Below are 14,437 nucleotides of genomic sequence, written 5' to 3'. Positions count from 1 at the left end.
AAGGAGAGTGTACAGTGGAGAAATCTAGCAGGTACTACCTTCAAAGATATCAATTATACTGCCAACTACACTGAAAAGGACACATCATCTCTGGGTATCCAGTCAAAGCTGCATTACATGAATGTAACCATAAGGAAAATCAGATTGAGGACATTCTGTAAAATAATGTGAATGCCATGAAAAACAAAGGAAGGTCAAGAACTGCCCGAGGTTGAAGAGCTATGAAAACTAAACCCAAATCTGTGATTGTGGATTAAATACTAGACTGGGAAAATTACATTGACTATGGATATTGTTGGAAAAACTAAGTTTGGATATGGACTGTTGATTCATTATTATGAAAAATGATTTTTCTAACTGTATTAAGTCTAATGCAACTATTATAACTATAGCTAATTTCTTTCTTCTTAGAAAATATACACTTTTTACGGATGAATGGGATGATGTCTGCAACTCACTCTCAAAAAAAAATGTGTTCAAAGGAAAATGAATTATGTGTATGTGTGTATATTTAAAAGACAGATAGATATAGAAGTAGATGTGGTGTATCTTTGGGGAAGGGAGGAGTTTTTGTTCCTGTTGTGTTATGTGTTATTTAAATGTGCATGTATGTATGTGTTTGCTCTATCACTTGTTTTTTTGTGTGTGTCCTAGAATGCATTATTTATACCCTCAAAATTAGATATACTATCTCCAATTATTTCAAGGAATGCTTTATTTTAACTACAATTCTTTTTTTCCTGGAAGTTATCTTTCTAAAGTCACTTAAATGATTACATTCTTTGACCTTTATGATAATCCTTATATTGCCAAAAAAAAAAAAAAAAAAAAGACAACTTTAAAATTAAGATGTGACATAGTGGTTAAGACATCTGTAGTTAAAACTACACAGACCTAATTGAAGCTTTGTGATCTAAACTCTGGTAATTCTATCCATATCATACAAAAAGGTGGTTTATTGGCTTTCTGAGCTGCGACCCAGACATTCTAAGTATAAACTAATAACCCAAACACAGTTCCACAGACTAGCACCCCCATGACAATGTTTTCATATGCCTACACTTAAGCCAGAAAATTAACAATACTGCCATAAATATTTATAAAGCTTAATGTATTCAATTTAAAGAATTTCACTGTCAAAGTTATTATTTTTGAAGACTAAAATGATCTTTATGTTAAAATGCTTTTTTTTTTAAGAAATTATGGTGAGAATAAATGATAGTGGGTTATTTGTTTTAATATTTTGTTTGGTCAGATTAAAAATTGACAACTTTGTGTTGGTACCCTCGTTTGTACTTTACTGGTACATGAATTCAAAAATCTAGGAACTATTGGGGTAGACAAATACTGCCTGGCCTCACAAATTTGTATGTTTGTACGTGGGTACCAGAAAGTTCAGATTAGAACTTATAAACTGTATTAAAGACAGCAAATACGCCTTGTAACTGCATATTCTATCATGTATGCACTGGAATTTCATATTACTATAAGAAAATAAATGTTTCTCAGTCACTAAGAATTTGTTAAAATGTTTATAATCAAAAATATTGCTTCAATCAGGTGCAGCTGATAGTACTGTTCTTCCTGGCACATGAGAATATTCCTTGAGGTTATCAATTAACATTGATTCAATCAATGTGGCAGCTAAGGCCCTGGAGGAGGAAAATATTCCAGGCAACCAAGAGCTGTTGGAGAAGTTGCATCACCAAGAAATGCTTAACATCACAGGTGAATAATCCTAATGTAACTGAGTACTCAGAGTTGCTCAAGTCCTTTATCATCCCCTCACAACACTCCTACTTTCAGATAGCTCTACCTCTTACTCACCAAGAAATATGAGGACATCACCATGAACTTCCTCAAATCCTTTCCACTCCAGTGAAAAATATGACTTCCTTCCCTCCTCTTTCCATTTCTTTTCTTCCCTTCCATTCCTTTCTTTGCTCCTTGTCCTTGCTTTCCATTCATTCTCCTTCCTTCTCTCTCCCTCCCTCTTCCATCCTTCCCCTTCCTTCATTTGTCCAGAGATCTTTTTTCCCCCATTTATTTATACACATTTTGATACCTTGCTCTATAAGCTGTTTGCCTTCTCTTGATCTTTATTCTCTCTTCTTTATTGATCCATTCTGTCTGGATTTGCATTTTCAAAATTGGTTCTTCTAATCTTGAAAAATAATTTTGCTCAACTCTGATGCATCTTTATGAACTGTCTCATTATTTCATTCTTTCTTAAAACTACCTTCTGAAATCAGGGTGCTATACTCACCACCCTCTCTCTTGACTATCGATGATATCGATGAGAAAGCTTGGCTGTGAACAATCTTGTTGACATTAGTACATTGAGTTTTCAAAATGCTATTCTGGTTATTATCAATAATATTATGAGGGAAAGATGAAATTACTTAGAGGAACAAAGAACATAACCTGCTAGGAGCAAAGCTGTACATACTCTGTTTCTGGTTAACACGGAGTACATCTTCTCTATTTAATGTTTGCTTAGAAGGGAAAGTTATTCACAGAACTATTCAACTGTAAACTGTAGCATTTTTGTTTGTTCTGCTTTGTTTTCTAGAAATGTAGGCTTTGTTTATAAGGGATGGAGACCAAAAAGTTCTTTTTTCCCAAGTTTTTATTTAAAATCCAGTTAGTTAACATACAGTGTAATATTAGTTTCAGGTGTGGAATTTAGTGATTCAAAACTTACAGACAACACCTGGTGCTCATCCCAACAAGCGCCTTCCTTAATACCCATCACCTGTTTAACCCATCACTCTGCCCACCTCTCCTCTGGTAACTGTTGGTTTATTCTCTAGTTAAGAGTTTGTTTCGGGGCGCCTGGATGGCTTAGTCGGTTAAGCTTCTGACTTTCGCTTAGGTCATGATCTCGCGGTTCGTGGGTTCGAGCCCCGCGTCGGGCTCTGTGCTGACTGCCAGCTCAGAGCCTGGAGCCTGTTTCGGTCTGTGACTCCCTCTCTCTCTGACCCTCCCCTGCTCACGCTGTCTCTCTCTCTCTCCTAGAAATAAATAAAACATTAAAAAAAAAAAAAAGAGTCTGTTTCTTGGTTTGGGTCTTTCTTTACCTCCATGTTCATTTGTTTTGTTTTTTAAATTCCACATATGAGTGATCATATGGCATTCATCTTTCTCTGACTTCTTTCACTTAGACTCTTTACCTCCATTGATGTAATTGCAAATGGCAAGATTTCGCTCATTTTTATGGTGAGTAATATTCCATTCTGTGTGTTTATTATTAGCCTTTGAGTAAATACTTAGTAGTGCAATTGCTGGGTGGTAGAGTAGTTCTATTTTTAACTTTTTGAGGAACCTCCATACTGTTTTCCAGAGTGGCTGGAACCAGCAGTTTGCATTCCCACCAACAGTGGAAGAGAGTTCCCCTTTCCCTGCATCCTCACCTAAACCCGTAGTTTCTTGAGTTGTTAATTTTAGCCATTCTGACTGGTATGAGATGATATCTCATTGTAGTTTTGATTTCTATTATGAGGAGTGATGTTGGACATCTTTTCATGTGTCTGTTTGTCATCTGTATGTCTTCTTTGGAAAAAATATCTATTCGTGTCTTTTGACCATTGCTTAACTGGATTGTGTGTTTTTGGGGTGTTGAGTTTTAGAAATTCTTTATATATTTTGGACTCTAATCGTTTATCATATATGTCACTTGCAAATTTCTTCTTAAAGTAAACTTATAGGAAGTTATGTTTTAAGTGTAAATTTTTCATGAAAAAATATATTGTTATAGAAAATTTAATTTGCTCATTAAGTTAATAATGAATTCACTATCCTGTGTTAAAGTTGCCATCATGGGTATATGTGGGATTTTTTTTTTTTTTTTGGAAAGTATTAAGATACAGATTTTATCTTTCTTGATCAAGCTGATATAAATTATGACTCTAACAGATTCAAATGCCAAATCAATGCTGATACATATTCTTCCAAAGCACCTTTTTTCTCTCCTTCATGCTCTCAAATCTGGGTCCTATCCCTGCCAGGCTACAATTAGCAAAATTCAATTATCTTAATCAGTCTTTATTATATTTGGTAGATTATTAGAATTTGATGATCATCATCATCAATACCTTCTCTATTAAACTGCATTCTTCTTTGCCTTTCATAAAACTATACTATTCTAGATCTCCTCCTATATTTTAGATCTTTGCCTTTACCATTTATCCACTTTTTCTCTCATGGATATACATAGCACCATCAGCTTTTTTGCTGAACTGGTGCTGCAATTTCAACTTTCTACTGATATTTTATACTTGCATATTTTCTATCACCTTTAACTTAATGTGCCAAACTGATTAGACTATATTCTATTCCTCTCAGCCACCAACAAAACTACCCAGAAATCAACTTGCTTTCCCAATATCTGTTATTGTGTGGGTTATCCCTCCAGTTCAGCAGAAGAAGTAAGTACACATTACAGAGTATATATAGGAATTGATGAATAACTCTATGGGAGGATACAGGAACAATTACAGCAGTAAATTCTGGTCTCAGTTTGGAAGAATAAGAAGGGCAGGGCAAACTGAACATTAGAAATATTATGGAATAGTGGTCAAAAGCATAGATACTGGAGCCAGATTGCCTGGATTCAAATATCAGCTACACTTCTTATTAGCTGAACAACCTAGAAAAGCTTCTTAACCCTTTGTTGCCTCAATTTTGTCATCTGTAAACAGTAAAAATAATCCTTGTGAGGATTAAATGAGTTAATACAAATAAAACTCTTAGATCAACACCTCTGAACATATAGTAATTACTATAAAAGTGGTGAGGCTAGAAGTGAAGATGCTATATAATATTTTGACTTGAAGGGAACAGAAACAGCACGCAGAGACATAATTCAAGAAGCTACTGGGGGGATAGAGGTAAACAATGAAGAAACACCATTAGCCTTGCGTACCTTCCTCATCTCACTTTGTCCCCATTGAAACCAAATGGGAACTTCAGGATTCCATGACAGCTCCCTTGTTTCTTATTACTGCAAGAGAAATTTCTCTCCAATGAACTTCCATGGGATTTTGATGTGTATGTCCAAACCCAAACACTTTTGAGAGTGAAGGAGAAGACTATTGATAATTATGCAAAAGCAACAGGCATAAACACAGACTCTCCCAGGCAAGCCAGGACATAGGATCACCTCACATATGCCATCTGTATGACACTTACCCTGCCAGGATGCAGTGATTTGGAATGTGGGTTGCTTCCTTTGACCAGTCTCCTTCTCCACTTCTGCCACAAGAACACACACACCACATAGTGTCTGATAGGCAGAGATTGGCCTTAAATACCTTTTACTCTTTACAGTACTTTGCATACAGGTTTTCAATAGGTATTTAGCAAATAAACAAGTTAATTAATTTTTTACATGGCTCAAAATTGTTCTATTTTCAAGAGTTATTTACCCCTCTAGATATTTTCCCTTTTACTTATATACTATGTCAGAGGCCTGTCAATTTACGGAAGGCATATGAACTAATAAAACATCATAAGAATTATAAATGAATATCAGCCTTCATATGTTACAGAAATATTGGATGTATATAATAAATATTTTTTATGTTTTTTAATAGTTTATTGTCAAGTTGGTTTCCATATAATAACCAGTGCTCATTCCAACAAGTGCCCTCCCCAATGCCCATCACCCACCTTCCCCTCTCCCCCACTCCCATCTGCCCTCAGCTTGTTCACAGCATTCAAGAGTCTCTCATGGTTTGTCTCCCTCCCTCTCCCCCACTATTTGTCCCCCCTTCTTCTCCCCCATGGTCCTCCGTTAAGTTCCTCCTAATCCTCCTATACTTTCAAACATATGGTAGCTGTCCCTCTCTGCCTGACTTATTTCGCTCAGCATAACACCCTCAAAGTCCATCCATGTTGCTATACATGGTCAGATTTCATTCTTTCTCATTGCCATGTAGTATTCCATTGTATAGATAAACCACAGCTTCTTGATCCATTCGTCCATTGATAGACACTTAGGCTCTTTCCATGTTTTGTCTATTGTTGAGGGATGTATATAATAAATATTTAAATGGATGAGCATTATATACCTCCATAAGAGCACATAGATACCTATTACCTGCAAAGAAAAAGACATAGGTATATGTATAGATATAGCTATGTATATACATAAATATTTCCAAGGTGTAAGAGTTCATAAATTGATTTTTAACTCTTTAGAACTTAAAGATTATATAATACTCACCCTGTTCTTTGCTATGGTGGAACTATTGAGCATGCCATTTTAGATTTATTCCTCTAAAAGGAATTAGGGCTTTTGGAACTTGTTTTCTCTTCAACATCACTTGGCTTGATTCTTAACTGCATTATTAATGCTTATCTTTCATCAAAGATGGTGAAGAAATGTCTCGTTCAGCAGTATTTCTTGCAGTCATAAAAAACACAAATTTGTGAAGGCAAACAGATTGTGCCTTTTGATCAACCTCAGTTGTAAGTGCAGCCATTAGCCCGACCGTAGGGAAAAGTCTGTTGAGTTATACTGCCTGATAACCTAAAATAGGTGCAATGCTAGAGCAAAATATAGTAACTATAAGATAATTATCATATAAATATCTAAGGAAATGGGTAATATATTTATGGAGAATGGAGATAGTTAGTACCTGGAAATATTTTTTTTCAGAGACAAGGAAATAGTCTCAGAGCAGTAAGTCTGTGAATTCCTGACTTGTGGGTAGGTAGCATGGTAAGAATCAAGGACTTCAGGGACTCATCATTAGTTTATGATAGTACTTAATTAATAAAATACTTAAAGGTCAGAATGTGCTGGTATCACCAAGTAGCACCCTTGAGTCAGAGTTTGATTCAGTGTAATATTGTTAGGTGCCCAAATACTTCCTAGAAGTAAAGAGAAAAATAAACAGAACAGAATAGCTTTATCTTCAGCACATATGATAAATTCTAACATCAGAGACACAATTGGCTCATACAGAACTTTATAAAAATTAGAAAAGATCCCCTTTTCTTCTCTGGGGAAAACCATGCTGCACTGGGATAAAGGACTTAGCAATTGGGACATGAGCTGGATTTCAACTGGTATCATTGTGGGGAACAATGTGAGTCACTGATGGTCATTTATTGATATAAACTACCAATTGCACATAGGAAAGATTAACTTCTAGGCCAATGACCATTCTAATATTTCAAGGCTATGGAACCCTTTTTTCTACCCAAATAACATCTTATGATAAACATGAGAGTCAAAAAGTTATGATAAGGAATGGTAACCCATTTAATGATAACCCATTAAAAAAATATTTTTTTTAAAAAGGGGAGGGGGGCGCCTGGGTTGTTCAGTCGGTTAAACATCCAGCTTCAGCTCAGGTCATGATCTCGCAGTTGCTGGGTTTAAGCCCCGCATCAGGCTCTGTGCTGGCAGCTCAGAGCCTGGAGCCTGTTTCGGATTCTGTGTCTCCCTTTCTCTCTGACCCTCCCCTGTTCACGCTGTCTCTCTCTCTCAGAAATAAATGAAACATTAAAAAATTAAAAAAAATTTAAAAAGGAATGGGACCAGTACCTTGGATCTTTACAAACTTCCTTGATGTGTAATGTTGTTACTGTTGTTTTTTGACTGAGGTATAAAAATAATGCATGCCATTTATTTAAGAAAAAGAACTAACCAGGAACCTGGGTGGCTCAGTTGGTTGAGCAGATATCTAACTCTTTATTTCAGCTCAGGTCATGATCTCACGATTGGTGGAATCGAGACCTGTTTCAGGCTCTATGCTAAGAGCACAGAGCCTGCTTTGGATTCTTTCTCTCTCTCTCTCTGTTCTTCCCCTGCTTGTGTGTATGTGTGTACACACACTCTCTCTCTCAAAATAAATCAATAAAGATTTTTTAAAAAGAAAAGAAAAAGAACTAAAACAGCACAGAAAAATATAAAATCTTTTTTTCCCACTGTCTTCTTTGAATAGTTTCTTGAGTAACTCTCCAGGCATTGTTTTATACATATGTAAACATATTCTTTATTTATTATTATAAATAATATATTTTTCATAGTGTTCTGCAATTTGACCTTTCAATTAATATATCTTGCATATATTTCCAATTGGCATATATAAATCTACCTCATTTTTTAAAAATAGTGCACAATTTTCCATTCTATAGATTAATGGGTCACTTCTTGATGGACATTTAGATTTTTCCAATTTTGCTTTGTAGGAAACAAGGCTGTAATGAATATCTCTGTTTACGGATTTTTCTGAAATCTGTAATTCCCTCTGTTGGATAGGTTTCTAAATTGAATTTTGTAGGTCAAACATATTTACATTTTCTATGTTTCTATTAGACAGTTGAGTTAGGTAGAGGTGCTTCTCCTTGAAAAGGGGGCCATCAAAGGACATTCTTTAATTTTCCATCTCCCAACATTTCTTACAGGACAAACAGTTCTACGATGTTTGGGCAGAAACCATGCCCATCTCACATGGTATAGAATAGTGCCAGCACTGTACATTTTTAAAGTTGAGTAAACTAATAACCTACCAACTTAGATAGATATTGTGAACCGAAAACTCTTCTCTTCTCAGAATATCTTGAAATTTAGGATCAAAAACATAATGCCAATAATACTTTTTTTTTTTGCAGCAAACTCAACACAAAGCAGCATACATAACAATATATTTCAGAGGATGGAAGCCACATATCATCACATTATTATTCAAAGAAAATGCCTACTTGACAATGAAAATGAGGAGTTATGGCAAATACTGTTAGCCCATATGATGCTGTTCAATTCCTACGTATCCTATGAATGATAAATAATGTAATTTAAATTAATTATCTATGAACATTTATACTTAAAATAAGATATCTCACTCAACAATACAGTTTTTCATTTAAATATTCAAAAGTATTGCAATATTTATTTCTGAAACAGAAATTATCTCTATTTTTCATGACAATAGCAAAACATAATTATTGTAACAAAATCAAGACTATAAAATTTACATAGTAGAATATGAGAAGCCCAAAGACAAATACTGCTAAAACTAGGTTTTATATTTTTTCATAAAATATTACTACATGTAATATTAGATCCAAACATTTACTTAGACTTTCAAATTTCCTAAGATACCATTTGTCAATCACTTTTCCCAAAGACCAGAAATACTGTTTCAATAAAATCTGTAACACCTTGAACTCATCATTTAACTGTCCCGAACATTGGATTCTCATTTACAAAATGAAAGGTTTGAAAAGACATGAATTTTCAATGTTCATTGTAGTTTCAAAACATTATTGTTTGGAGAATAAAACCAATTTCTAGCAGGATAAAATAATAAACTACCATAATTAACATGATAAATCAAGTAAACCTTATATTAGTTTTCTAGGCTTTTCAGACAATATATGAAGGAGTTTTTTTGTGAGAAGGGATAGGTGCTATCTACATATTGATTACGGTACAATAACTGTTTGGAATAGAAAAATATACAAACAGGGGCGCCTGGGTGGCTTAGTCGGTTAAGCGTCCGACTTTCGCTTAGGTCATGATCTCGCGGTTCTTGGATTCGAGCCCCACGTCGGGCTCTGTGCTGACTGCCAGCTCAGAGCCTGGAGCCTGTTTCAGTCTGTGATTCCCTCTCTCTCTGACCCTCCCCTGCTCACGCTCTCTCACTCTCTCTCTCTCTCTCCTAGAAATAAAAAAAAAAAAGAGATGCTGAAAACCGTCTCTTTATAAAAATATACAAACATTGTGGAAGGTCACCAGTTCTTAGGAAACCATAAAAAATTATTTTCTCTCTGCTCTGGAAGGCTGTATTTCATGAGGGAGCTCACATCCCAGCCTCTAATGCAACTTTGAAACAGAATCTAACTCTGGATTACCCTGCCAAATCCTTGATATTGTCTGAATTACAATTTGGAATTAATTATTGGGTTTTAGGGTCTGTTATATATTCTCTCACATCTTGAGAGCATCTTCTAAACCAATAATTTGGGGATCGAGTTCTATCTGGACTTCAGCTAATTTAGTCTTAGGAGCCATGAAGTTTTGTGGTCTTAAACTTCATTCTATCTAGTGAACTATACCCAACTATAGCTTCAACTAAATAGAAACTATGACTTTCTAAAGTGTTCTTACTAACTATTGAAATACCACACGATCTTTCTATGCTAGACTAAGGCCAATTATAGCATCTAGATTATTCTCTGTATCCATTGTAATATCCTAATGATGAAGCAAGTTTGGCCAATAAATAATCATATTTTACAATTTTTACTAAAGCAAAGGTTTTGATAGCATGCCCCCCAGGCCACTAGCATCAGCATTGTTTGAGAATGTCTTAGAAATTCATGTTTTGGGGTCCCTGGACACGAACTAGAACATTTGCAGGTGGTGGCCTAGCAATCTGTGCGTTAATAAGCCCTCCAGGTAATCCTGATGTATGCTCAAGTTTAAGAACCACTGCTAGTCTTATGCTTGTGGCAATAATGTCCCCCAGTGGCTAAAACCCCATACACTATTTAAATACATGTATATATTTAAAATAATTACCAAAGACAGTTTTCACTATTTTCTTTTTTAATTCTTTTTAATGTTTATTTATTCTTGAGGGAGAGAGAGACAGAGAGTGAGTGGGGAAGGGGCAGAGAGAAAGGGAGACACAGAATCCAAATCTGGCTCCAGGCTCTGAGCTGTCAGTACAGAGCCCAAAATGGAACTCGTAGTCATAAGCTGTGAGATTATGACCTGAGCCGAAGTCAGACACTTAACCAACTGAGCCACTCAGGCGCCCCTCACTATTTTTTTAATGGGCTTGAAATTTAGTCTGAAAATTCATATGTGTGTGCAAAAACTTTTTATTTTTCTTCTTTTAAATCTAATAAAATCCAATGCTTAGCATCAGTCTCATTGGATTGCCAGGAAATTATTTCTCACTCAATATTAATATTCTTCTCTCCCAGGACTTAACCAGAATCTAAGAGGCTCATATGGTGTTCAGAAAATGGGAGGAATTTCTTTTCTTTTCTTTTTTAATGTTTGTTTATTTATTTATTTATTTTTGAGCGAGAGAGAGACAGCATGAGCAGGGGAGGGTCAGAGAGAGAGGGAGACACGGAATCCGAAGATAGGCTCCAGGCTCTGAGCTGTCAACACAATGCCCCACACAGGGCTTGAACCCATGAACTGTGAGATCATGACCTGAGCCAAAGCCGGATGCTCAACTGGCTGAGCCACCCAGGCACCCTGAGAAAATGGGAGAAATTTCTTGACCCTCTGATCCGTGACAGCTTCTGATGACATTCTTGTTGTCGAAGCTACAGTGGATCCCTGAGGTTAGTATTACAGAATCAGCTCTACTGGGCACACCATGTAACCATTTATCTAAGGTCTCAGCTCCCTCTGGGTGCACTGCCACAGATCGGGGTGGATGCCTAAAATTACAGGACTCTATTGAATTTTTTCCCTGTCTCTGTCTCTGGAAAGTGCTTCTTCCTTTCTTGCCTCGGGGGCAATTTTCTGCACCCTTCCACCCACCAAGAAATCCAGTTCTTTTATAAAAGATCTTTTACTTTACAACAATTCTGAAAGCCTTCTAAAGTGCTATAAAAAAGAATTTCCTGAGACAATGAAATTGCTCTCTATATGCGCTGCCCATACACAGGCTACTGAGCATTTGAAATGTGTCTTGTGCAACTGATGAATTTAATTTTTATTTTAACTAATCATAATGCAAATTTAACAGCCTCATGTGCCTAGTGGCTACTTTATTAGACAGTACAGTTCTAGAGACTTTCACTTCCACTCTGCTATGAAATACCAACGGCCTAGTCATCTACGTACATCAAAGAGAATGGAAAATACGGAGAGCGATATAAATTAGCATCTCAAAAAAAGTTCTCTGGTGATGAGTATAGGAGTGTTCATTACATCATTCAACTTTTTACATGTTTGAAAAGTGTCAAAATAAAACCTTGGGGAAAAATACACTGCCACAAATGAAAGCTCAGTTATAAACGGTTTAGTGAGCAGGGATCCTGAGGTGTGAACTCCAGCTTTTTAATTCAGCTAACTCAGATAAGAAGTAGGGCTGAAGAGGAAGACCCTGTGAATGAGAAACCAGGAGTTGGATGTGAAGAGAAAACCTGGATACTTTGGGGTGAGAAAAAAAAAAATCTCAGCGGTAAACTGTGGCTCCAGGCAGCACTCTGAATGGGAAAGGCCTTCTTCCTAAGAAAGACAGAGTCAGGTGCCTTCTGGATTGAAGGGAAAGCCATGTGCCTCAGGGTAGGTGACACTCTTACAAGCTTCTGGCCTAATTTCTTGTAGATAAAGAAGTCAAACTGGAGGAATAAGAGGTATTTAGGGCAAGCACATTGGGATGACAAGCTGGGGGCAGCAATTCAGTGGAGCAGAAGTACCACACAGTGTCTATTAATACAGATGCTGAAACGGATGCACAGGGAAGAGAGAAACTGATGGGAAAGTCAGGGAAAGAAAGGTCTGTGGGGAAAATTACATTAGACATACTCAGAGACAATCACATTAGAGCAGAACATCCTTTTCGACCTCATATGTACTGGGCCTGAAGCCACAGTTCCCTCATTTATTTTTGCAGACTCAACATTTTACATTAGCATGTATTGCCTCTCAGGAATGTTGGTGACTATTTGGAAACAAACACTGCCATAAACAAAGTTATCAGGAATCAGACACCTAGAAAGCTAAGGTCTTTTTTTGATTTTTCTCAACCATAGGATAAAAATTATAACAGACCTCTGGTTATCTCACATCCAGAAAAAATAGAGTGTCTAGGAGGACAGCAGTGTGGATCTGATATTAGGTAAGATTTTTTAGATATGAACTTGGACTCAAGAGAGTAAATTCTAGGCTGAGGGGATAGTTATCACTATTTTTTGTTCTTATTTTATCAACCAGATACAGATTCTTGAAAGGAATAGAAAGAAAAACAAATAGCATCTCGTGAAGATGTTCTGTATATGGTGGTTGTAAACATTTAAATAATTCCTTAGTTCTATTTCAAAATACCAGACTCTTCTGAAAAAATATTTTTCTGTATTTTCTCTCTCCTACTTTTGCATAGATGAAATGTCAAAATACAATCAAGAAAACAAGAATTTTACCATCATAGGCATTCATTAATAAATGAATGAAATGGCTAAATAATACATTTTTAGAAATTAGATCACTTCTTCAACTTTCTCCATTGTGTTATTAAGTAAAAGAGATGTAAAAGTCAGATGTCTAATAATTATTATCTTCTCCCTAACTTAAATGAATCAAATTGTAGAATTTTAAATGGCTGAGTTTTGACAATCACATCTTTATGTTCTCATTATAGACTTTGATGTGGACCATGGCGGGTGGTATTTTCTGCTGCACACCAAGTGCATATTATGCTACATGCTTTGGAAATCAGACCAGCAGTTACAAGTTGTCCGTCATCACAACCGTTTAGCTTGACTGTGAATGTTAGAAACAAAAAAATAATAATAATCCTCATGAAACCAATATGCACCTTATTGAGTGCAGCACTCTTTAAAAGGAAACCAATGAAAGATATTATGTAGCCTTGAAATCTTGGAAACTAGCCACTTTTTTCCTTTTAGATTGTCATTACCTAACCTAGCATAGAAAAAAAGCAAACATTCATTGCCTCCTCAACACATTTAAAATCTGATTAGGGCAATTTCCAAGCATATCAACTAAAGTAAAATAATTAACAATGGGATGAAAATTTGAAATCCATGTAAAAATATTCTACAAAGAACTTTTAAACCTCAAATCTTTACCACTATTTTTAAAGTATCTTTAAGCAGAAATAGGAAATCTCTTAATCCGTTTATATTTCAATTTAATTCTGTAACCTGAAGAAATCTATGAGCAGCTGGCAGAGTTGGCTGATGGGTACAAACATTTAAAAATGCATGAGAATTAATTTTTTAAAAAAATAAGCTGTATACCCAATGTGGGGCTTGAGCTCCGGACCCAGAGACCAAGAATCACAGCCAGGTGCCCCATACATAGGAATTAATGTTGTCAGGTTAAAATCAGCAGTATCATTAACGTAAAGTACTTTTTAAAAGTTCCTATCATTATCAGAGCCAGTTTAAAAAAAAAGGATTAATTCGCATTCTAACAACAAGTGAGATTGCACCCATGTCTGCAAAGGTGAACTTTCTGTTAAGAACCGTGATTTTTCTGCGCCACCTTGCGGCGATAATACAATTACTACAAGTAAAAGTTAAAGGTTTTTCTTTGCGTTGGTCCGGCCTTCAAAGAGCCGCATTGCGGGAACCGGCCTCTACACAAACGTGCAGAAAATGGTGTTTTTCTTTGTAGCCAGTGATGGGAAACAGACTGCGCTTTTTCTTACTTCCTCCCCCATTTCCTGTATTCCGTCTTTCCAAATCCAGCGGGCTCCTAGGGCCG

At 36.1% G+C, this 14,437-nt stretch overlaps 1 protein-coding gene across 1 annotated transcript in view; it reads left to right on the top strand.

The window, feature by feature from the left end:
- Positions 1 to 13,361: 13,361 nt before the first annotated feature.
- Positions 13,362 to 14,437, top strand: part of TTC21B (tetratricopeptide repeat domain 21B) — a 79,347-nt gene continuing 78,271 nt past the window's right edge. Inside the window, exon 1 of the mRNA XM_077751170.1 lies at positions 13,362 to 13,457. Coding sequence (XP_077607296.1) covers positions 13,362 to 13,457 — 96 coding nt within the window. The remainder of the gene's footprint in view (positions 13,458 to 14,437) is intronic.

The sequence above is a fragment of the Crocuta crocuta genome, unplaced genomic scaffold, assembly GCF_008692635.1.
Source record: "Crocuta crocuta isolate KB4526 unplaced genomic scaffold, BGI_CrCroc_1.0 scaffold219, whole genome shotgun sequence".
Taxonomy (NCBI): domain Eukaryota; kingdom Metazoa; phylum Chordata; class Mammalia; order Carnivora; family Hyaenidae; genus Crocuta; species Crocuta crocuta.
This window is presented reverse-complemented; position numbering and strand designations above follow the sequence as displayed.